This window comes from Lichenostomus cassidix, chromosome 4A, assembly GCF_008360975.1.
Source record: "Lichenostomus cassidix isolate B80296 chromosome 4A, HeHo_3.0, whole genome shotgun sequence".
NCBI lineage: Eukaryota > Metazoa > Chordata > Aves > Passeriformes > Meliphagidae > Lichenostomus > Lichenostomus cassidix.
This window is the reverse complement of record NC_139485.1, coordinates 12,786,249-12,808,470: the sequence shown is the minus strand read 5'-3', so window position 1 is coordinate 12,808,470 and position 22,222 is coordinate 12,786,249. Positions and strand designations below refer to the sequence as shown.

The 22,222-nt window shown below is 40.5% G+C and overlaps 2 protein-coding genes across 6 annotated transcripts in view; one reads left to right on the top strand and one right to left on the bottom strand.

Moving 5' to 3' along the window:
• The window catches only part of MAP7D3 (MAP7 domain containing 3), a 43,395-nt gene extending 23,507 nt beyond the window's left edge, over positions 1-19,888 (top strand). Inside the window, exons 7-21 of one of the 2 annotated variants that reach the window (XM_085060579.1) lie at positions 32-133; positions 1,820-1,918; positions 2,305-2,403; positions 3,483-3,608; positions 5,471-5,616; positions 6,040-6,164; positions 7,104-7,348; positions 11,648-11,783; positions 12,563-12,743; positions 13,858-13,962; positions 14,198-14,251; positions 15,017-15,110; positions 15,521-15,713; positions 16,823-17,118; positions 18,464-19,888. In XM_085060579.1, coding sequence (XP_084916705.1) covers positions 32-133; positions 1,820-1,918; positions 2,305-2,403; positions 3,483-3,608; positions 5,471-5,616; positions 6,040-6,164; positions 7,104-7,348; positions 11,648-11,783; positions 12,563-12,743; positions 13,858-13,962; positions 14,198-14,251; positions 15,017-15,110; positions 15,521-15,713; positions 16,823-17,118; positions 18,464-18,471 — 2,009 coding nt within the window. In that variant the 3' untranslated portion in view covers positions 18,472-19,888. Of the gene's footprint in view, positions 1-31; positions 134-1,819; positions 1,919-2,304; positions 2,404-3,482; positions 3,609-5,470; positions 5,617-6,039; positions 6,165-7,103; positions 7,349-11,647; positions 11,784-12,562; positions 12,744-13,857; positions 13,963-14,197; positions 14,252-15,016; positions 15,111-15,520; positions 15,714-16,822 lie in introns of both variants that reach the window. The other variant, XM_085060578.1, reaches the window with a different exon arrangement.
• Positions 19,889-20,616: 728 nt separating this feature from the next.
• Positions 20,617-22,222, bottom strand: part of FHL1 (four and a half LIM domains 1) — a 29,692-nt gene continuing 28,086 nt past the window's right edge. For 2 of the 4 annotated variants that reach the window (XM_085060580.1, XM_085060582.1), the window contains exon 6: positions 20,617-21,591. In XM_085060580.1, coding sequence (XP_084916706.1) covers positions 21,434-21,591 — 158 coding nt within the window. In that variant the 3' untranslated portion in view covers positions 20,617-21,433. The remainder of the gene's footprint in view (positions 21,592-22,222) is intronic. The other 2 variants (XM_085060581.1, XM_085060583.1) reach the window with 1 other exon arrangement.

The window sequence follows — 22,222 nt, the reverse complement described above, 5'->3', positions numbered from 1 at the left end:
GCAGTTCTAAAGTCATCCCTTCTCTCCACAGCCAGCAAACGCTCGCCCTCCACAGCCAACCTCAAACAGGCAGAGGCTGCTGTGAGCAAACGCCTGTCGTCGTCTGCAGCGCTTTTAAACACCTCTGAGCGAAGTAAGTGTTCTGTGTGGCTGCTGGGAGCAGGGCACTGCTGAGCTGGGGCTGGGGAGGAGGCAAGAGGGGGGATGAAACTCCTCCCTCCTCCCCTGCTGTGTGACTCACTGCGTATTTTGATCTCAGATGCATTTCATGCAATTTGTTAATCCAGCTTGACTGTTCAGGGCTTTGACCCAGTTGATGTGATCTCTGTTAGAGGAGAAGAGCAACGGTAAAAATTGCTGGTTTGTTTTTTTATTTCTGTAATTCTGTTACTGAAGTCAAATCTTAGTGAATGATTCACGGATAATTTCCCATCATCTCAATGGATTTGCATGCCTTAATTCACACCCTGAAATTTTGGCAAAATAGAAATAGTAGAAAAATAAAGTTTGCCTTGCTTCAGTCATTTGATTGCCAGTGGGAAGGAAAAAAATCAACTTAATTTTGGCAAGGAATTGTCCTAATCTACTTGTTGAGATAAATAAAAACTATTTGTAGGAGCACATATTTTGTCTTGGTTTAGCATAAAATTTCCTTATGGGGAATCTTCCCAGAGTTTCATAGGAACCTGCCTGTTTTGCAAATACAGAGATTTTTGCTTTTGTTTTTTTGTTTTTCCAAAATGATGAATAAGTGAAACGCTTTTTAATTCAAAAGCAGATTCATCTAGGTCTGTGCTGTAGCGTTCTGCCAGTCTGCAGCCTCTGATCAAACAAACTGTGCTAGAAGAATCCCTGACACAGACACAGCTAAAGGTGGTTTTGCTGGTTCATGTTGGAAGGTGATGCAGCAAAAAAATTTGTGCACATACACTGTATGCCTAGTGGGGAAATCAGTGACTATATCTATACTGGCAGGGACTCTGAGTCACTGGAGGCTGCTTGTGATTTTAAAGTATATTTATATATTATGTGTCTGCAGGGTTCAGCTTTGGGTATGAGTCAGAAGCAGGGCTCTAAAGTACAAATTAAACTGCTTACAAAGGAAGTCACTAATTATCGACTAATTGGGATTGCTTTCAAACTTACTGTCGTGCCTTGAAATCCTTTGTGAATCCTTAGTTGCTTTGGAGAAAATATTCTCAGGTGGCCTGAAATACAACACATTTGGGCAGGACTCCCAAGTGATCTACATGGTCAGGATGTAGAGGTTGACTTAGAATGATGCTGTGCTCTCAATCTGACACTCGGGGAAATGTCGGTGAGGTAAAAAGATGGGTAAATTCAGAGGACAGAAAATACAGTCACTGAATGAACCAGATTGCTTCTGTCATGCATGTGTGCCTGGGAGGGTGAAGGAGCAGAATGTGGAAATGAGAAGATGATGCCTGTCCTGGATCAGTGGAGTATCTCCACTTAACACTGTGTTCTGTGTTAATTCTAGGCTCACTCATAGAGAATGTGAGCAATTGCCTTTTTAAATTCTCATGTATTTTAAGAGGTGTGTAAGGATGGCCTCAGTAGATGAAACAAGAATCTGTTGTGACTGACATCCTGCTGCTGTGATCAGAAATGTGCAGGAATATAAGAAATAATGCTTTATATGAAGCGATTCTTCCCTGATCCAGTTTTTCTGCTTGTGAAGAATTCAATATTATAAAGTGACTTTAATCATTCTTCTCTCTATTAGGGAACTGGGGCAGGTGTTGGAGGGGACCTCTGGGCTTTTCAGCATAATTAATCAATTCACTTTCACTTCCAGGTACCACAAAGAGAAGTGCCTCATTAAACAGACTGAATAACAAAGTTCCTCCACATTCCCAGCAGTCAGCACCCAAAGGTTCACAGGTGGAACAGAAAGGTGCTAGAAACCAGTTTGTTTTGAGAAGTGGGAGGCAGTGAACGGGATATTTGAAGTTGAATTTAAATCATGTCCCAGTTTCATTATAAGTGTTTTCACTCAGGCATTCATGTAGCCTGTGCACTGTGGCATAAATATCATTATCCACACTGCAGCGCCAGATATTGGGTGACTGTCTGCAAACCAGCCTTATTCCTCTGAAAAGTGGGTGGGGGGAGAGTAGAAAAATGGCAGTCAAACCATATAACTCATGAGAAAATAGTGCTTCATAATGATATATTGATTGGTTTAGCTGATTACTGAAAACAAAGCATGGGATGGCATTTTAGAAAGTCATGTATATAAATATCTTGTTAAAAATAATCTTCCTTACGCTTGGTCTCTAGGAGGAACAGAAAAGAAGAGGAGCACATCTTTGAGTAGAATGAGTAGTAAACCCCAATCCTCTCCAGAGCTAGAAAAAGTGAAAAAGGAAGAAAAACCAGGTGGTTGTTTCATAAAACTGAGTATTTTTTTTTTAAGTCACTCACAGTAAAATTTGGATAGGCTTACTTGTATTAGTTTCCTAGGTTCTTAAATTTCTAGGACTTTTTAATGGCTTTTTAGTTACCCAGTGTTAAAGATAAAATGGTAAAAGTTAAATTTATCCTTTTGGACAAAAAGAAATCCTCTAAGAAGGCTTTTGTCTTTGTTAAATGGCACTACAAGCAGATAGCAATACATCTCTCTGTTTAAGAGAGCAATGTATTTGAGAGCTGGTAGGTTTAAATGTCAGAAATGGTAAAAATACTATTGATCTGTTAATTTCTTAGTTAAACCTTACCTTTGCTTCTTGAAGTTCTCCTTCATCATTCAATTTAAAAGCAACTTCTCTGTTCCTGCTGCTGGTGTAAACCTTGTGCATGCAGAAGGAAGAAGCCTGTTCTCAGTTCAGTGTCTTTTGGTCTGTGTATTCCCCACTAGGTTACAAATAACCTCTTTTCTAGGAATTCTTCCTAAACCTGAAGACTAGCACCTTCTCTAACATGTTTTTCTCTCTGAGTTAACAATTCTGAAACTTCCTTTTTAGCAGCTGTTGCCAACAATTGAAATTACATTCTGCTTCAGAATTTTTCCTGTATGAGAGAATGATGGGTGCCGTCCATGTGAATCTGTGTGTGCAGGCAGTGCTTGACCATAACTGCTCGCTTTGACTTGCAAGTCTTCTCTTTATTATTTCAAAACAGCCTTTTCTGCAGTCTAGAGAATGTAGCTCTGAAGAGCTCAGTCAAAAATGTCTCATACTTTGACTGGATTCAGCATTCACCTCTGTTGTACATGTGCCAGCCTCTGCACGTTAAAATGACTAAGCAAGGCAAGAACAAGAAGTGCAACATAAGAGATTGCAGTGTTTAACCTTTCTGTGCTTTTAGTCTGGATTTCCCTCTCCATGGCTACAGTGTTGTTCTTCCAAAACCGTTATGATTTGCAAAAATTTGCTCAGTCTTCCTTTTCTTTGTACTGCTTGTCTTTTCCATGATATGATTTCATGTTGGATCCTTTTTGATTTGTTCCTGTCATTCAGCTCGTCGCTCCCAGCTCAGTCCCCTGGACAGTAGCGTAATCAGCCGCCTCCTCGCCCCCACACAGGCCTCCCTAGCTAGGAGTAAAAGTGCTGCTACCTTGTCGGCTGATGGACAGGACCCCTCAGGTAACAGGAGGGCAGCAAAGCCTCCAAGTCTTATGCTCTTCAAGCAAGAGATTAGATGATAGTTGCTAACTGTGCTGCACTTCGGTGTCAGTCAGACAGTTAATACGTGGTTGTGTGTAATATTACTTACCCAGTATTTTCTGTGGTCATTAATACCCAATTCATGTGCTATGTTGCATGTTTACTTTACAAAACCATAGAATAATACTGGATTTTAAACTCCAGTGCTAGTTTACTTGCTCTACAGAGAACCAAATGCTGGTATTCGTTCTGGGGATTTTATGTGTGGTTTTTTTAACTGACAGAGATCTGCATTTGTACCATCAAATTAATCTGAGATATTCTGATCAGAGCACTGCTAGGAAATAAAAGGCAAAAAAGAAACCCAAACAAACCTGTAATTACAAAGTGCAAAACCTAAATTTCTTTAGGGGAAGAAACTCTTGCAGGAGCACGACAATGGGGTTATCTTAAGATAAATACAGGGGGCCCTGACCTGGCTTTGTTCACCTGATTGTAGAACTCGAGGCATAATAGGAGAAGAGAGAAATGCAGTTTTATGTTGGTCCAGACTGAGCTGATATGTCCACACTGGGGCTCAGTTTAGTACTAGAGCAGGGATTTGCATCGTGGGCAAGCCCCATATCTGCATCCCATATGTCTGGGAATTGTTACTGGTTAATTAATAATGTCCAGTAAATGCATCTCTGGAACCAATGTGGAGTCCTTTCTCCTCTTTATCTTATAACTTGTGTTCCCAGTTTTGCTTGTTTTCTCTTAAGTGTGTTATCCCATCTTTATTTTTTATCTTAAACCACTTCACTTGGTCCTTGTTGGTAATGGTGACATCTCCACACTGTTCCCCTTGTGTAATAATGAGGGGTTTTTTTTTGTTTGTTGTCAATAGTCATATTTTTACACACCTGTGTATGTGCTGCTTTTATTTTACCATGAATACTTCAGTTCATGTCATGTGGGGAAATACCATCTTTTTTGCTGTTACTGTTAGCATGTGACACTATTGCTGAATTAAATAGTGTCACAAATATAAGTTTAGTTAGAGGTACTTTTTTCATTTCAGTAGAAAAGTACCTGTGCTTTAGCATAACCTCTGCACAAACAGAATGCAGGTCTCCTTGCACAAATGCTGCAAATACAAAAATAAAATGTATTTTCCATAAAGTTATAAAACTAAGTGCTGGCATCTGTTGCAATTTATTTGGATTATAGAAGAATCCAATATCTAGTTTTAGAATATTTTTGCATTTGTGTGTACTTGTCTATGATCGTGTTAGTGAAAAAAGTAATAAGATAAAATTTCTTTCCATATCTTATATGTGAAGAAATTCACACTTCAGGTAGGACAGGTATCATAGTTAAATAGTTGACCTTTTTCTCTTGATAGATTTCTTTTACACCACCTTTGAAAAGAAGGAAGGTTTCCTCCTTGAGTATAGAGGAAACATGCTTAAAATCTGACCCTGTCATGAAAAAATTGTCAGGAAAGATGCCAAACCATTAAAACCAAACTATTTGTGATCAAATGCAATCTGACTAAATTTAAATGAATGCTGGTGTACTGCAACTATAGTCCATTTTTGGAAAAGCATTTTATTTTTATCTACTCCAGACTGCTGCTTTCAGAGTGGTTTTATTCTTGGTGCTGTTGCTTTCCAAGTACTAATTGTGTGGTGGTGGTGTCTGTCTGTGACCCGTTGCACTGTGCACTGCCTGCGGTGTTTCCCTGTATGGTTTCTAACACACACAATTCTCTTTCTCTTTTTCTCCCTCTTCCTTCTCTCCTGTTCTTATGCTATGCACTTGGTTCTCGTTTTGTCTTGTCAAATTCCTAACTTTTATAGAATCTCACCTCTGTCCTCGTTCAGCTTCAGCCAGTTCCATCAATTCCCCAGTCCCAGCTCCCAAAGTGCCCGTGCGCAGCCATAGCATCGACAGGTTGAAGTCCTCTGTATCTTCATCTGATGCAAGTTCACCTGATTCAACCCAGGTTTGTTGAAAACACACAGGAGTTAAGTTTGTAGTAATCCAGGGGCTTTAGGATTTCTAGTAATCCAGGGGCTTTTTTTTTCCCCAGTAGGTTGGGGTCCTATTTCACCTCTTTGGTGTTGCTTTCAACAATCATTAATGAAATGTACAATAGCATTTGCCTAAAAAATATACAGTATTAAAATCAAATTGGAATTTTACAGTACTGATCTCTCTTGTATCTTGAAGGTATATTGTTTTCTGCTTATGGTTCTCAAAGTTTAATTTATGTAAAAAGTAAACATAGGCCATGTCTGTGTTTTGGAGCATAAAGGGAATTCAAAGTGCATCTTGTTGAGAACTTACATGTTTGTTGGAATACAGCTCCTCTGTCTGCAATGTATCCTAGAGAGTCAACAGTATTTTGGTTTTGTGTATCTTTTAGAAATCAGAGACAGAAAAACCATCCCCGGGTTCTGGTGTGAGGCGCCCTCCCTCACCGTCCGTGTCTAGAAGATCCCCCTCTCCTGCTAATGTGGTGAAGCGTCCTCCGTCCCCTTCTGCAGTCAGGTATGTGTCCAGGTGAAACCCCTGCTGCAGTCAGGTATGTGTCCAGGTGAAACCCCTTCTGCAGTCAGGTATGTGTCCAGGTGAAACCCCTGCTGCAGTCAGGTATGTGTCCAGGTGAAACCCCTTCTGCAGTCAGGTATGTGTCCAGGTGAAACCCCTTCTGCAGTCAGGTATGTGTCCAGGTTAAACCCCTGCTGCAGTCAGGTATGTGTGCAGGTTAAACCCCTTCTGCAGTCTGGTACATGTCCAAGTTAAACCCCTTCTGCAGTCAGGTATGTGTCCAGGTTAAACCCCTTCTGCAGTCAGCTATGTGTGCAGGTTAAACCCCTGCTGCAGTCAGGTATGTGTCCAGATTTAACCACTTCTGCAGTTAGGTAGTGTCCAGATTAAACACCTTTTATTCAGCACAAAATGAAGGGTGCTTCCTGTTTCAAGACAGCTGTGCTCTTAAGAGTTTGAATGACCCATGCTATGCCATGTTTGTACAGAAAAGACTTCATTTTCCATCCAGTTTCCCACAGTAGAGATGCGGCTTTTACTTCAGCCTTTGTTGTGCAGACAGAATACACCCTGATTTTCTGTGCAGTCTGTGCACTAAGACCAGCAGGAGGCCTGCAAGCCTTTGAATAAACTGATCCAGCTGTATTAGTTCAGGAAGTTTTTTGGATTGGAATCATGAGGTTCATCCTAAGGGTGGAGTAAATGGAGATCTGGGCTAGCAGTCCTGTTTTGATGTTAGCCCACAAGTGGCAAGTCCAGGTGCCCAGGGTGTTTCGGAATCCTGGTTTAAGTTTTATGGGGTAGGCACCAGTAGTTTGTGGATGGATTTATTTTTCAAAATGAGGTATGTAATATAAACTAAACAAGGAGACTGCTCCCCTCAGGTGTGTGGTTGAGGTTTTCAGTGTTAGCTCTGAAAAACATTCTTTATTTCAACAGACAGAAGACTCGCCCACCTTCACCTGGTGTGTCGAAACAAAGACCTCCATCTCCTACTCCAGTCTCTAAACCAGCACCCATCCAGCGTCCACCTCTCACACCAGGTGTTATAAACATTACCAAAAAGAAAACTGAAGCAGAGAGCAAACCAAAGGATAAGAGCACAGAAGGAACAGGACAAGAGCAAGGTGCTTCCCCAGCCTTGGACAGGGATGCAGGAGCAGCCAGCATAAAGACCAAAGAAGGTGGGTGTTTCTCAGTGTCTGACTCACTCCTGCTCGAGGCCTTTCCAGTGTGTGCTAGCACTGGGGAAACAACTGGTTCGTGAGGCAGAGCACTAGAGGGTAGGATGCTTTAAGGCAGAAGCTGTTCGTTGCTGATTATATAATAATTTTACATGGTATGACTTTGGGATGTGAATTTTAATGTTGTTTATTTGACTTGGAGATTTAAGTCAGGAGCTTTTGATACTACTACTTGTACTGTAATTTTAAGAAAAGCAGAAAGCCTCTTTGCCTTCTGGGCTTCAGCTGCTCGAACTGAGGGATCTACTAGCTTAGGTTTATGAAGTCAGTAGTTAAACTACACAAAGGTCTTTCAGTTCAGTTGGTAGTACTTAAAATATTTCTGTAGAGACCTGCTTAGACAATGAGATCAGCTCCTGTTCATCACAGGCTGAGAGAGAGTTTTCACAATGCTCAAAGGCTGCCTCAGCCTCAGTACCAGTGAATGTGTAATCATTGCTGCCTTAGGGAGAGTGATCAATTCACAGGTCACACTGAGAAATTATCCTGGTAGATTAAGGAGAGCCGTATACCAGATAAGCAGTTAGTGTCCTAGTCCTCTTCATTGTGCCATGCGAGCCCAGCCTCTGTCCCTCACTGGGAAAAATGCCAGCTGCCATTTCCAACAGAATCTGGCAGAGCCTGCTGATGAAGTCTGGCAGGCAGTTCACAGTGGAGAAGGGCTTAGGGGACCCTTGGGAGGAAAAGGAGGGATCTTTAGAATGTAAGTTACAGCCAGTGGGGTTACAGTACTGGGGGTGAACCCCTCAGACACCAGGTAAGTGGGAACATGTGCTTGCTGCACGTTACTGCATGTGGGGTTCCTGTGTGCATTCCTCAGCTGCTTCTGTTCTCTGCCACTTCTGAGGCTCCTCCTGGTACTGCTCATGTTGGATGTGAAGCAGTGTCATTCAGCTGAAGAACTCGTGGTACAGCTCTGTGAGCATGTGCTCCTGTGGAAGGAAGCCTGGCTGTCAGAGGTGGATGTTTGTACAAAGTTGCACATCCATCTTTGGTGTCACATCCTCTGTCTTTGCAGTCAGAATGTCCATCCCTGCCATATTATTGATAAATGTCTTGTGTGCCTCAGGGCATCATCACTTCTGATCAATGTCCTCAGTTGGTTGAAGCCTCCATAACAATGTGTCCTAGTCCTGTATCTTCCAGTTGTTCTGGAACAAGAACGCCTGTCCTTGTTCCTTGGATGCCTGATCTGTCTCCTCTCTACACTGACTTCTGAAACTGTATTAACCCAGTTTATCTGTTTCCCTTTTAGTATATTTCTAATCTCAAGATAGTCATCTTTGTAGTGATTCCTGCTGGGGCTGGACAAAGCTCCTTTTCTTTGACACAGAGAGCAGAAGGAAATGTTGGGCATGTTCTTCAACACACAGATGATTTCATTATCTCTTTGAATGTTTTGGTACACTACAATATTGTTAAGTGAGGCAAAATATTTTAAAAAGAAAAAGTTGTTTTCAATTTTCAAGGCAATTTCCATTTTACCCATCTGTGTCAGCAGTTCACCCCGTGGGTTGGTGCAATTCCCTATCCCAGACAGCTTCTGAAGTCAGAATTCACACCAGCAAATGGCATGTGGCACATCAGTCTCTAGGTCTTGTAGGTTTAGCCTAATTTCAGCTTTGTGCACTTGTATCTTCATCCCATCACTTCTCCTTCCAACTGGACTTGTTTGCCTGTTGCTGACAGCAATCAAGTTTTTGTCTTGTTTTTTGTGTCTTCCTACTGCAATATACTGTTCTGCAGTAAAACACTTTTTATTTTTCAGTGACTTGGAGCAGTTGTCATTTCTGGCAGCAGCCTCTCGCAGCTTCTCTGAGAATTAAAAGGCTTGTTCAACTTAAAGCATAAGAAGTGCTCCTTCATGAGCTCTCACCTTATGCATGATGATAGGTAATAAACTATCATGGAGCCTCACTTTTTGTATCTGGGTATTCAGGGCTTTGAAATATGATTCCTAGATTAATTTTGAATAAATTACTTACCTTGAAATCTGTTGGAGTCTTCCCTCCATCCAGCTAGTACTACATTTTGCAAGTGTTCAGAGATTGTTCCTCTTGCCTATTTCTCTCTTTCCCCTTCCCTTATAAAAGGGTCCTTTGATAAAAAGACTGTTCTTACCAGTGGTGAGTAGGAGTACAAGGAAAAGGAAGCTGAGTGTAAAAGACTGTCAGAATTTTCTTAAGGTGTGTTAGCAATCATGTTGGGAAGTCTCATGCCCTGCCCTATGGAAACAGGCTGTACAGGGGTGCATGGAGATGAAAACAGTATTGAAGTACCCATATGGAAAGCATCAGTAAAACTGCAGGAATGAAAATGCAGTGGGAAGGTCCCAAACCCTTTCTTTTGGTTTCTTTTCCCCCTGTTCTTTCCATATCTTCAGTGTTCTGAACTGTTGTGACTAATTTTCTTCTGTCAATACCAGATACAATATTTAAACTGTCATTACCATGTTGTAACTCTAGAACTTTAAAACCTTTAGGCTTCTTACTGAGCATTAGGTTGTCTTATTTAGGTTCTGTTTTGAGGAGGGGAAATAGGTGAAACCTGACATTAAATGTCAACCAGATTTGATACAACTGGGAGAAGTTGTAAATGCACAGCAAAAAAATGGCCTCTGCTGTAAAGAGTGAGTAGTCTGAACTGGTAATACACTCATACGGCAGAGGAAGAGATATTTTGACTTCATGGCTGTACACTGGCAACAGTAGATGAAACCTAGTAAGTTACAGAATGTAGGAAGGAAAGCATCTGCCGGTCTTGAAAAGGCAGATCTGCTAATGGTTTTTATAAATGCAAAGTGGTCTTTCTTGCTCAGGAGGGGGAGGACCCCTTTTTACTGAGTTCAAATTTGGAACAGTCATGGCTGATTTTTGTTAGTACCAACATGTCTGCAACTTTTTCCCAAATCAGAAGCGATGTGTTGTCTAGGGAGGTGGTGTTTTCTCAGCTTTGGATAAATCTAAATGTTAGAACACTCTCTGTGCCTGCACTCCGTCAGTGCTGAAATGCTTTTCCTAGGACTGCAACAACTTTTATGCACAAAACACAGCCATGATTCAGCTGCTGAGCGTTTGCTCTGTGTAATTATACCCTGCAGCTGCAGGTAGTGATTATATGTCCATGGGGTTTAAGCAGCTTTTCAGGTATTACGGTTCCTAATGATGACATTCTGTTTTGAATGATTTGTCTTCAGATCAGAAGCAAAGTAAGTGGTCAAACCCTGATGTCATAGTTCATTAAAATTACCTTGACTTGAAGGCTTTATAAATGGTAAGCGAGCATATATGTGCTGATTTGTGAAATGTTAAGAAGGGCAGGTCCACACCAACATTATGATGCTGCTGTTCTACTGACATCAGGAGGTAATTCTCAGAATATTCAGATAACAAGTTCTTGAGTCACATTGAAACAAATATTTCTAGAGAATGGGAATAACTGACGGAAATCAGAGTTCTTTCAATATGCATATTCAGAGCAGCTGGATAGCAAGATCATTCTGGTTTGACTTTTTTCCTAATGTTAATTTATAAGAGTGTCTCTGATGTTCAGACACCAGGCAGGACGTGAAGAAACATAAGCAGCAGGACCTGCAACGATCTGCTCGCCTGGTTGGTTGAAGCTGTTTTGATTTCCATGTAGATTAAAATTGATTTGTTGCTAATGTACCGAAATATGGTATTACTAAAGTCATTAGTATGTGCCTTCAGGGCCAGATAAAATGGTGATTATTTGCACCCTAAGATACTGCATAAATATAAAGGCATGAATGTTAATGTTATGAAGCAAGAAAAATAAAAGAAAGATAATTTCTTCTCTAGGGTCATGTGCGTTCAGTTTTATTCGAAGGAAGTGAAAGATATTTCCTAAAGCAGTATTTTTTTTCCAATTTTCAGTGTTGAAGTGTTACAGAAGTAAGGGTGTATTTTCAGGAACACGTTTTTAAGTGCTATGATAATCAGAGAGTATCTTCAAGTGTGTCATCTGGAGTATGGCTGGCTCAGTGTTGAAATGAGCTGTTATTATTTCAGTGTTAGTGAGATACTGTGGCTCTGCATCTTCAGGGCTCCCTTTTGGCTCTTGCAGGCCTTTAGATAAAGATGCAGTTATTGAGTGATGAGCACTGATTGAAAAGATAGTGAATCAGTTTGCTGTAGGATCTCATTTCACAACGATAACATCTTTGTTAATTTTAAGTTACTGGAGCTTTCTAACAGCAGATTCTTTTAACATTTGCAGAATCAGGTAGCAAAACAGTAGCAGGGACCACCACAGCTGAAGAAGCTGCTAAAATCTTGACAGAGAAGCGACGTCTGGCACGGGAGCAAAGAGAGCGTGAAGACCAAGAGAGAATTCAGAGACAGGAAGAAGAAAGGTAACAGTTGAGGAATACTTTCAGTGGCGGGGTGTGGTTTGATGGTACATTAAATCTCGCTTTAGTGATACAAAATCTCGATCAGAAATGTTGCAGACAAGTAATTCGGTGTTACATCAGTGTGCATTTGGTTCACTGCATAGAAGTTGTTAAAAATAAATTGCTAAGCTAGTGCTGACTAACTTTATTCCAGATCAGGGGTCACCTGTCTGTGCCTCTGTGAACATGGTGGAACATCAGATTTTGTCTGTTTCACAGTTGTTGATGTAAAGCTCTCAGAAACTTGCATGTAAACTGCTGTAGGTGTTTTATCAGAAATACATCATCAGATCTGCTCTGTATGTCTGCAAGAGCTGGCAGTGTATACCTTTAGTGTATCTCTGGATTCAGGCTATAGATGAAATAGTATTTCAGGAAATACCACTAAATTTATGTTTGACAGTGATTGAAAGCTTCATTCATGTCATGGTTGCAGATGGCTTTTATGAAATGGTTGTTGCTTAATCCAGTTCTCAATCAAACATTCCATTATTGGAACAACCTGCCATGACTTAATCAGCAAAGAACATTTACTCACAGATAACTTCTTCCAAGTTACTCTGATTTTCCCTGTGACAAGTCTGGATGGTGGCAGTTGTAAATCCACACCAGAAAGTGTCTTTATGCAGTTATTTTGTGACTGGATTGTTTAGAACTTTCTTGCTTTCCTACTCTGTCTTTTGTGCATTCACACTTTTAAAGAAATAAAAACCCTGTAATCTGTACCTTGGAAACTCTAGAATCAGGGAAGAAGAAATGGCCAGGAGAGCATCTGAGGAAAAAGCACGACGGGAGGAAGAGCTCCGGAAGCAGGAGGAGGAGAAGAGAATTACTTACGAAGAGCAGCAAAGACAAGCTGAAGAGGAGAGGATCCGCCGGGAACAGGAAGAGCAGGAAAAACTCGCAGAGCTTCAGCAGCAGGTCTGTGACTCCAGCTGTGTTGCTGGAAGAAGCTGCTGCTGTGGTTTCGGGAGGTTTTTTCTTTCACAGAATGGTTTTGACAAATCTCTGTCAGGAGTGATGTGAAGCTGAGTTCATCCTGTCTGAGATGGATTTGAGAATGTCTGTAGGTCCTTTCCTTGCCCTGGTCTCTGTGATTTATATTTTTTCCCCAGCATTTGATAAATTCACATGTGGGCAGAAGTAGCTATTTTGGAGTATTTTTTTAGCCATCAGGGATGCTCTTTTGCATATGTAGAATATTTGTACTGAGCCCACTTTACCAGCAGACTGCTGTGAGTTACAAGGAGATGGTCTGTCTAGAAAGTAATGTGGCTTACTCTGATTCCTCTCAAAGAAAGATGGGTAGTGTTTCCAGGTCTGCTTTTCATGTTGCTGAATAATCTTCCACAGCAAGTATCCATGTATCTTTACAAAGGCACCCTTTGAACTGAAGGGCACTGTTCTGAAGAAACTAGGCTTTCCTTAAATGAGATTAATTCTGAAAACTAAAGCAGTTTTACATTGAAATTATTTGTGTTCAGAGAGTTGTCTTATGAATAGTATTGCCATGTGTCTGGATATTTTTTTAAACATTTGTTTATAAAAATTACTCAGAGTGTTAACTATGTTACTATCTTCTTTCCAGTCACACTGGAAAAGATTTTCCAGTGTAGAAGGGGAATAGAAGATGTTCAGCACCAAGTGTCTTGGTAGCCATACCTGACTGCCAAGATTTTTAAGTTAACTTTGACACATTTAGAATTTAATTTGTCTTGTAACTTTATAAATTGTCCTTCTTAGCCAAATGTTCATCCCAAAGCATAGTTTGAACAACAACATTCAGTAGTTCAGCAACATTTAGAACATTTGCATTATCTCAGTATAGTTGAGTTTCAGTTTCAGAATGTCATAGGAATATATCTTCCATGTCAGTAGCTGGGTAATTGACATTTAGCTGTAATGTGTGGTCATTTTAAAAAGTGATTGTCTGATATTCCTGCCTGTGTTGATCCAGAATCTGTAGCTGCATTGCTTTTGACTGTTGGGAGTGAGTTATGCACTGGGTGCTCTCTTCTTTTTTATTTATTTTTAGAGAGAAGAAGCTGAAGCAAAAGCTCAAGAAGAGGCTGAAAGACAGCGACTGGAAAGAGAGAGGATTATGCAGCAAAATATGCAGGAAAGGCTTGAAAGAAAAAAGGTAGCCTATTTTGAATTCTCAGCCTAAAACAAACGGGCAAATGGTCCCAGACATATTTAAACAGAAGTGTGTTTTTTTAAAAGAATGCCAACTCTGGTTTGTGAATTTTAAAAACAGTGATTAAAGTAGTACATTCATGCAACATGAAAATATATTATGGTTGATGAACATTTAACCAGAATGCTGAAGTATAAAGCTCTGTATGTCATTGCAAATGTTTTCCCTGTTTTAACAGAGAATCGAAGAAATAATGAAAAGAACACGAAAATCTGATCAAAATGAATCCAAGGTACTTTTTTGTTTAGATCTGTTTAATGACAGAATAGGATTTTTTGCCTTGTATCCTGTCTTTCTCTGTTATCCTTACAGAAACTGGCTTCCACAGGAAGTGCAAAGTTCTAGTGCAGCAGAATAATTTCAGTAGGTTCCCATTGCACACATTCTTCTGGTTTGCTTGCTCTGGTGAAGAGTCTTTGTTACATTTTTGTTCAAGGCCTATAGACACAATGTTATCTGGTGTTATCACTTCCATTTTGTTTTTAAACAAAGACTGCTTAGTAATGGATTTTTTTTTAACTGTATGCATTCTGCCAGGACAGTTCTTCCCAGGAAAACTTAGATTTCTGGCATCGTCTATTTGCTTAAAGCAAGTCTTGGATTTCCTTTGGATTGCTACAGTAAACTGGATGTATTTTTGTTAAATCCAGTTTTTTTGTGGAACATTGAGGAATAGTTGTTCTTCTTTGGACATTCGAATATTCAAGTCTTCAAACAGCTGAAAATCAATAAGCACACTTATTATTAAATCAATTTAGCGCACACTTTGGAGAAATGAGGGGAAAAGGATCTCAGGAATAATAGGTAGGAGGTGAGTGAGTCCCACAGGCTCTGGCTCAGCAGAACATGTGTTGCTGGGTGGCCTGGTAGTCTGTGAGCATTTGAACTCATGTGGCCTCACTGCTGGGCACATAATGGTCTTGTGTGGGAGCTGTGACTGAATTTGTGAAATTCTAGAGGGTAGGGAGTTACTCCATGTAACACTCTGGCAATTCAGTTGCAGAATGAAGGGAAGTCTGTGTCAGAGGTGATGGAGGGAGAGGATATTGAAGAGGAGGAAGAGTTGGGTATGGAGAAGACTGATCAACCAGGTAAGGAAGCTGGATGAGTCAGGTCTGGGTGGCACTGAGTGTCCCAGTGATGTTTAAGTTCTGTTGAAAAGGTCACACCTAACCAGATCTGTGATGGTCTGAGACACCAGTCCCAGAAATGCCAGGGGGACTCCTTTCTTGAACAGAGAATCAGTCAAAATTAAGAGTGAAATGCAGGCAGCATGCTTTCATTTTACGAGTGGATTTTTAAAGATGAAAAACTTATTTCATGTTGCTATAGGGAGCTTCTCTGTAGACCAAAGAATCTATTGAAGCCAGGTGCCTTGGGTTTTGGCTAGAAAAGGTCATTTTGGCACTTGTATATTATTCATTTAGAGCAGCAATTCTGCTACTCAAGTTCGTTTTATTCCTTACATTTTCTTTTTTCTCCCCCCCACTCCAACATTCAGGAAAGCTAAATGGTGTTGACTTGCTCCGGGAAGTCAAGGGGGAGGCAGAGGATTGCTTAGAGACTGCACAAAGCATAATCTCTGCAGGATCTGAGGAAAAAGACGAGTCAGAGCTGAAGGCCAGTGAAGTGTTCATGAATGGAAGCGACTTGAAAAGTGATGAGGGGTCTGTTACTGAGCTAAAGGATTCCAGGTGAGTCTGCTGTACTGTGGGAGCACCTACCCCTCACACAAGAAATCTCTGTCTATGTTTATGTTTAAATTAAATGCAGTGCTGTCTGCAGCACCCTGCTGGCTTTGTGGTGTCTGTGTGCCTTTCTCCAGGCATGTGGTGTGTGCTGTCAGCTCACAGCCTCACACAGAGCAGTTAGCTCAGGATAATTGTTTGTTTAGATGGCATCATGTTAACAGTGCTGCCTTTGCTGTGAAGTGAGACACAGCCAGCACATGGCAGTGTTGATTATAGGAACTGACATTGGCTTGAAACCTTTTCCCTTGAAATGCCTTGCAGTTCTTCTCATTAGCAAAACATTAGATAAGAGGGAGGAGGATAACACTGAAAAGGAAGAATAAGCTACAGAAAGCTCCAGAACACTCATTTGTGCTGAAATGCCAGATACAATGCAGAAGACTCCCTTAGTGAGGAATTTGGGTTTTTTAGTATTTCAGATTTTATCTTTTTGAATGTAGAGCATTTTCATCTACTACAGGAAAATCTGTCCTCTGATGCTTGTTCCTTTTGCTCATCTAAATGCTAATGGTTTCGAAATGACATTGTGAATGCTTTTTTAAAGTGATGATAAATTAACATCATTCCTCCAGTGATGGAATATAAAAACTTTTTCATGATTCTCCTAAGAATGAATGAAAATTGATCAGTAATTTGGGTTTAGATTTTGAATCTGTTTTAAAAATTGCTGGCCTTCTGATACTTAGTGTCTTAGTTTTGTGTTTAAAAAGTGATAGCTGGAGAAAAAAAGAAAAAATGCACACTACAAAAATCAAGACTTAACGATGCAAGGCTTTAAACTTGTTGCTTTCTTATATCAAATTTCTAGAGCCAGACCTTACCTGAGAGCTTATTAGTATAGTAAAAAGTGGGTATATTGCTGAGTTATTCTTCCCCATTGACTCTTGTAGGGGAGATCCTGGGAGGCAGCTGGCACTTGTCTGGGAATGCCCTTTGGGATATTCAGTGCTTTGCAGGGTATGCAGACTGTTAATTGTCTGGCCTGGAATCAATGGAAAGGTTAAACATATGGAAATTACAATACAAGTATCCATTCTTTTTTTTTTCCCTAGCCACCCTGCAAAAGAAATGGTCATCGATGACTCGGGGAAGTTGGGTGTTCATGAAGCTGATCACACAATTGGACTTATTCAGAATCTTAATGGAAAATCTGGTTCATGGACTTTTGAGGAGTTCATTGATGTTGGAGTGCATTCCAAGTCAACCAAACTGAGCTCAGACAGCATCTCTGCTGGTAACTGTAATCAAAACTTGAATGATGCTGCTACAATACCTTCTAGTCCCAAATTGGCTTTTGAGGAAGATGGTGCAGTGAATTCATTGACCAAACCTATAGATGCTTCATCAGGTAATCCAAGCTGACTTCCCTGTATGTCTCTTCCCCTGGCTAGGCAATTAACTTCCTTGCATTTTGCTCTCCTTGCCTTAACTAGAGCTTCTTATTTTCAAGGCACTTTTTCCAATGTGTAGACTGGAGGGAAGGCTCTTTCTTTAGTGCTTTTAACTTGAATTCTGTCAAAAGGAGTCACCAACTGATGCCTTTTTAGGGACTTGCTAAGGCCCAACATTAAGGCTCTTCAAAGACACAGCTGAGCCCTTGTGAAGTTCCAAACAGCATTGATGCTCATCTGTGGTACTTTAAGGTTCTTCTAAGATATGTTAGATGGCACATGTTACTTTTGAAGATACTAACAGTTTAAAAGGTGTCTGATGTAACTCTACACACCAGACCTTTCCACTCCTAGGCACGTTTTGTAACTTTTTGATGCTGACCTGTGTGGTCTTACAAGGTGTTACAAGTCTCTTCAGACTCTTAGCAGTGTATTAGCTGTCCTCTCTACTTATTGTAGAAGAGTCTTTTACTTCACTGAGGCAGGTAACACCAATCTGGAATTCCCCAGATGGTTGTGTTACATTTTGGGTGAAGTAATAAAGCTGTACACACACAAAATATTTTGAATTTTCTGGAAGAGGCAGGGCTGCATCTCAAGCCACATGTACTTGAGAAGCCAAGCCCTGATGCAGTACAGCATAGTGTGTCAGAGAGGCTTCAGGAAGCCAGTTTATGTAAGACTAGACTTCTCTGGTGTTGGAGCCAAACCCCAAAGGGCTGTATTCACAGCAGGAGATCTCTTTCCATGGGATAAATGATTGTGTGATCAGTTGAAGTGAATGCTAGTGGAAAAAACAAGCCTTGCTATCCACATTTCCTTCCAGTGATGTGTAGCACTTTCTTTGATTAAAGTGTAGCACTTTTCTAGACTGAACTGTTTGCCGAGTCTCCTCTGTCACTCTGCGTCTTGTGAATTTTAGTCCCATGGGCACAGCCTGATGGAGGCTTCCCTTGAGGCCATGAGGAGCTGGGCCATGGGAATAGACAGATTTATTGTGGTTCTCCTGATCACATTTTATTGTGAGCAAAATCATTAACTTTTTAGTGAAGAGAGTGTGGCCTTTTTTAATTTTGAACTTGAAAATATTTAGGCATAATATGGTTTAAGAATTCAGTACCTAACTTTGAAAACTAATATTCCTATGAAAAGAAAGAAAACCTACTGTGCTGGTTTTGGACTGTAAGTGATCAAGTGGTTGTGTGCTCACTCCTGGATGCAGACTGACAGTGATGATGGATGCATGTGGCATACACACAGTTATGATGGTTAAATGTTTTCTTCTCTTTGCTCTTTGGACAGAACTGTGAACACTAGAGACCTGGAAATAATCTGATTGCACTTCAGTAATCCAGTGTTTTCTCAAGTACCGAAGGCCTTGTTTTGAAAAGCTGCTTGTTTACCTTTATCCATCTTCAAGTTTGCAAATAACACCAGGGGAGGGATGACTTCTAATTTGCACCTTGAAACATTTCAGGGAAACTGTTGTGCTAATGTCCTTTTTCCATTCATTTAGATAATTGTTAGATAAGGTTTCCTAGTTTGAATATTCCTTGTTTCCCCTCTACAGACTTTACAGCAACCTGTTTGAGTCTTTTTTTTTTCATATCAGTATCATGTAGAACAACATGGCACTGGAGGCTCCCCATTTAGCTACAGACTTTGCATATTTCTAAAATGACCTTGATGAAATAAAAGACTCATTCAGTGTATGTTAAAGTGGAACTCCCTTTTTAATGTCTAAAAAATGTTTTTGCTTGTTTATGTTTTGTTCACGTGCTATTTAAAAATGCAAAATTGAATATCTTCAGTTTTGAATGGAGAAGAAAAATTCCTTATTATCTAATGCAAAAATATTGGCAGTTTCAAAATGCGGTGTTGTACCATCATTAATATGTTTTAATCTATTGGCAAACATCAATAAGCATTTTATAGCATGTGCTCTAATATATTACAAAAATGTTGAGTCCCTAGATTTGTCTGTCAGTGCAGTTTAAGGTGTCATGCTTTTAAAAAATGTTTTCCTTTTGAATTACTTATTTATCTACACTTACGGAAGTATTATTTTATTGTGTACATAACAGTATTAGACCACTGAAGTCATGTTTTGTTCATGTTAATTATTCTATGTGTTCCAGTTCCAGCTTTATAACAGTGGCTGCAAGCTGCATATATACTTCCCTTCCCCTGAAGCCTGCATTAAATATTCTATTTAACCTGAACTTGCCTGCTTTTTTCAGCATGAAGAGATTAACGAAGCATCTTCTGAAAGTTGCTACTAAAAGTAACAATGCAGCCTTGTTCTGATGTTTCCTGTAACAGATAGACTGGATAGGTGATTACTTTAAAGAGTAGCTGTCTCAAATCCTGCTACAACCCGTTGGCTGATCCCTCAATTCCAGTGATGCATCCAAGCAGCAGCTGTGTTTGCAGTGGGTTTGCTGGAACTACAACTGTTCTTTCCTCGACACCTCAGTTGCAACAGGAGCTCTCAGCCTTCTCCTCCTTGCTATTCAGAAATACTGTAGAACTGTTTTAGACTTTAGAGCAGTGCCTTAGGTAAAAGGAAGACTGTATTTTTGTATGATAGCTGTTTTGTTCTGGCAGAGACAATCATTCTAACAAAGATGCCGATATTTTTTTCTGTGCTGAGATTTGTTGGATGGTCTGATCCAGCCCTGTGTAAATATGTGCGCACTGTTAAATAAACTTTGCAGTTGAACAATGCTTTATTTCTGTAATGTTAAATGTGACCTTACTAGGCCTTCTCCAGCCCTTGCAATGCTGACCTGCCTTGGGATGCACTCTGGTGCTGCTCTAACTGCTCCAGCTGCAGATTCCAAACTAGCAGCATCTGTGTGGCTGGGAGGGGATTTGCACTAACACCTTCAGCTCTTGCTGTGTTTGTCTGTGCTGATGGCATGTTCTGAACTGAGGAATTCTTTAACCTGCTTTTCCCTACCAGCCTTTGCCTTTCTTCTGCAGCAGCAGCATCTGTGTTGTGAGGATGAGTCTGGCAGTGGAGCAGTGACCAGCCAGATGCTGCCTTTTCTTTTCCTTGCAAGGGTTCTTTGTCAGTAGGTGAAGGGGAATGGCTGGAGCAGCATCCAATTGATAAAGTATTTCTGTATTTCACTGCTAAGAAAACCTCCTTAAACCAGCATTCAGGTTGCTCAAGGGTGGTAGATCTGTGCATGAACACTGGCTGTACATACGCTCTCCAAAGGGCTTTTTCACACAGGCTGTTTCTGACAGATGGTCCAGTGTCATTTATATGTTTAAAAAAGTAATTAGTTTATGGAAATTGTTGCTTCAGTCCTCAGATACTTAAGGGTGCATTGACAGCACAGCTGACTCTTACTTTGCCAGTATCAATGTAGTAGGCTTGGTTTCAGTAGCTCAGCCCATCAATCATGTACAATGACAAAATAAAAAAAAAATTTCCAGACTGTGGATTCCAAGCAGGCACTAGTCTCACTTTTATTCAGTCACTAAACATACACTGACATGATAGGAGAGCTGTCGTTGTCTGAGCTATTTTTAAGGCACTTGTAAATGCATGTGCATATTGTAGGTGAAAGATTTACTACTTGTTAATGGATTAATAATTGTACATAGACAGCCTTGTTTAAACAATGATATAAAAAAAGCTGATGAGCAAAACTTTTGGGCAAACCATGCGGAAATCAAGACTAAAACAAGTTTATGGAAACTTAACTAAGCTAAATGTCACTGCCAAAACAGTGTTATCTGTAACATGAAGCCATTCCTACACGTGCTGCAATGTAGTGTGGTAGAGTAAGCTAAGGTATTTATTATATATTAATGGTCTAGAGTATGTTGTATGTCTGTGCTTGTAAAAGCATAATAATGGATCCTTCTGATCCCAGGTGCAATCTTGGCATGTCTGTGTCCAAGGTGCATGCATTGTCAAACCCACTTCAGTTAAGTGCCAACCTTAAATGTGTATCAGACAAGTTACAACTAAATTTTAGTTTAAGCCACACACAGATGATGCAGTGTGTGGATCTCTAAATCTAACAGCATTTCAAGCCTTTATACTCGGAGTTACTTGGAAACAAGGTTAGATTTTTGCAAGGCTACATGCTTTTATACTGCCAGGAGCTTCAAGAGTCAAACCCAGTATATTGAGGCTAATTTAGTTCTTAAACTAAAATGGAAAAAGTTAAAATTCTCATCATGCAAAAACCTGCTCCTTTACCAGGACTGTTTGGGAAAGCAGGGCTTTAAAATCCATCTTACATCTGCTCATTACAGTCGTTTGGGACACTCAGCACAATAAATTTTTCCATTATGGCAAACAAAGCGCTTGTTGGCCAGACCACGGGCACACTTTGTGCATTTGAAACAGTAATCGTGCCAGGACTCATCTTCGTAGTTAACCACACTGGTTCCTCTTCCAAATCCTGCTAGGAGAGAACACAATTATAGGACGGCGATAGTAACTTTGCCTTGGCTGGGTTATCCCACCAAACAGCAGAGCCTGTTCCTGCTGCCCCAGTCCTTCCCTAGGCTTGCAGGGTGTGCTTGAAATACCAGTCAGTGGCAACTGAGGCCTGGTTTTTTTGCATGTTCTGATGTTTCTTGGAGAAACAAATATCTTAGCATAATGCTTGTATGGCTTGTCTCTGCAATAAGCTTTTTCCTTTGGCTCTTCTCTCCAGCAAACAGTCAAGGAGAGATGTGGAGCAAGGACAGGTTGGGCTAAACACTTCTGGGCTCAGATCCGTGCTCTAAAATGCAGGCAGGAATGTGAGTCTCGGGGGACTGGCAGGACAGTGTCCACATTTCAGGACACTGAGACATGAGTTCTGAAATCCAGTAAGTTTAAGTGTAAAATACATCAGAAGGGATACAAATGTCCCTTTTTGACAATAAAACATTGCTCATTTTAGACTTAAGGGTCCCAAACAAAGATATTTAGGGTGGGAACAGTTCTGGCTGGGGGAGTTTTGAAGGAGGTAAATTTGAGACATGCAAAGGCTGAAGAGCTCAGTTACTGGCTCAGCCTCCATCCAACCCAAGCATGTGGCTCACTCG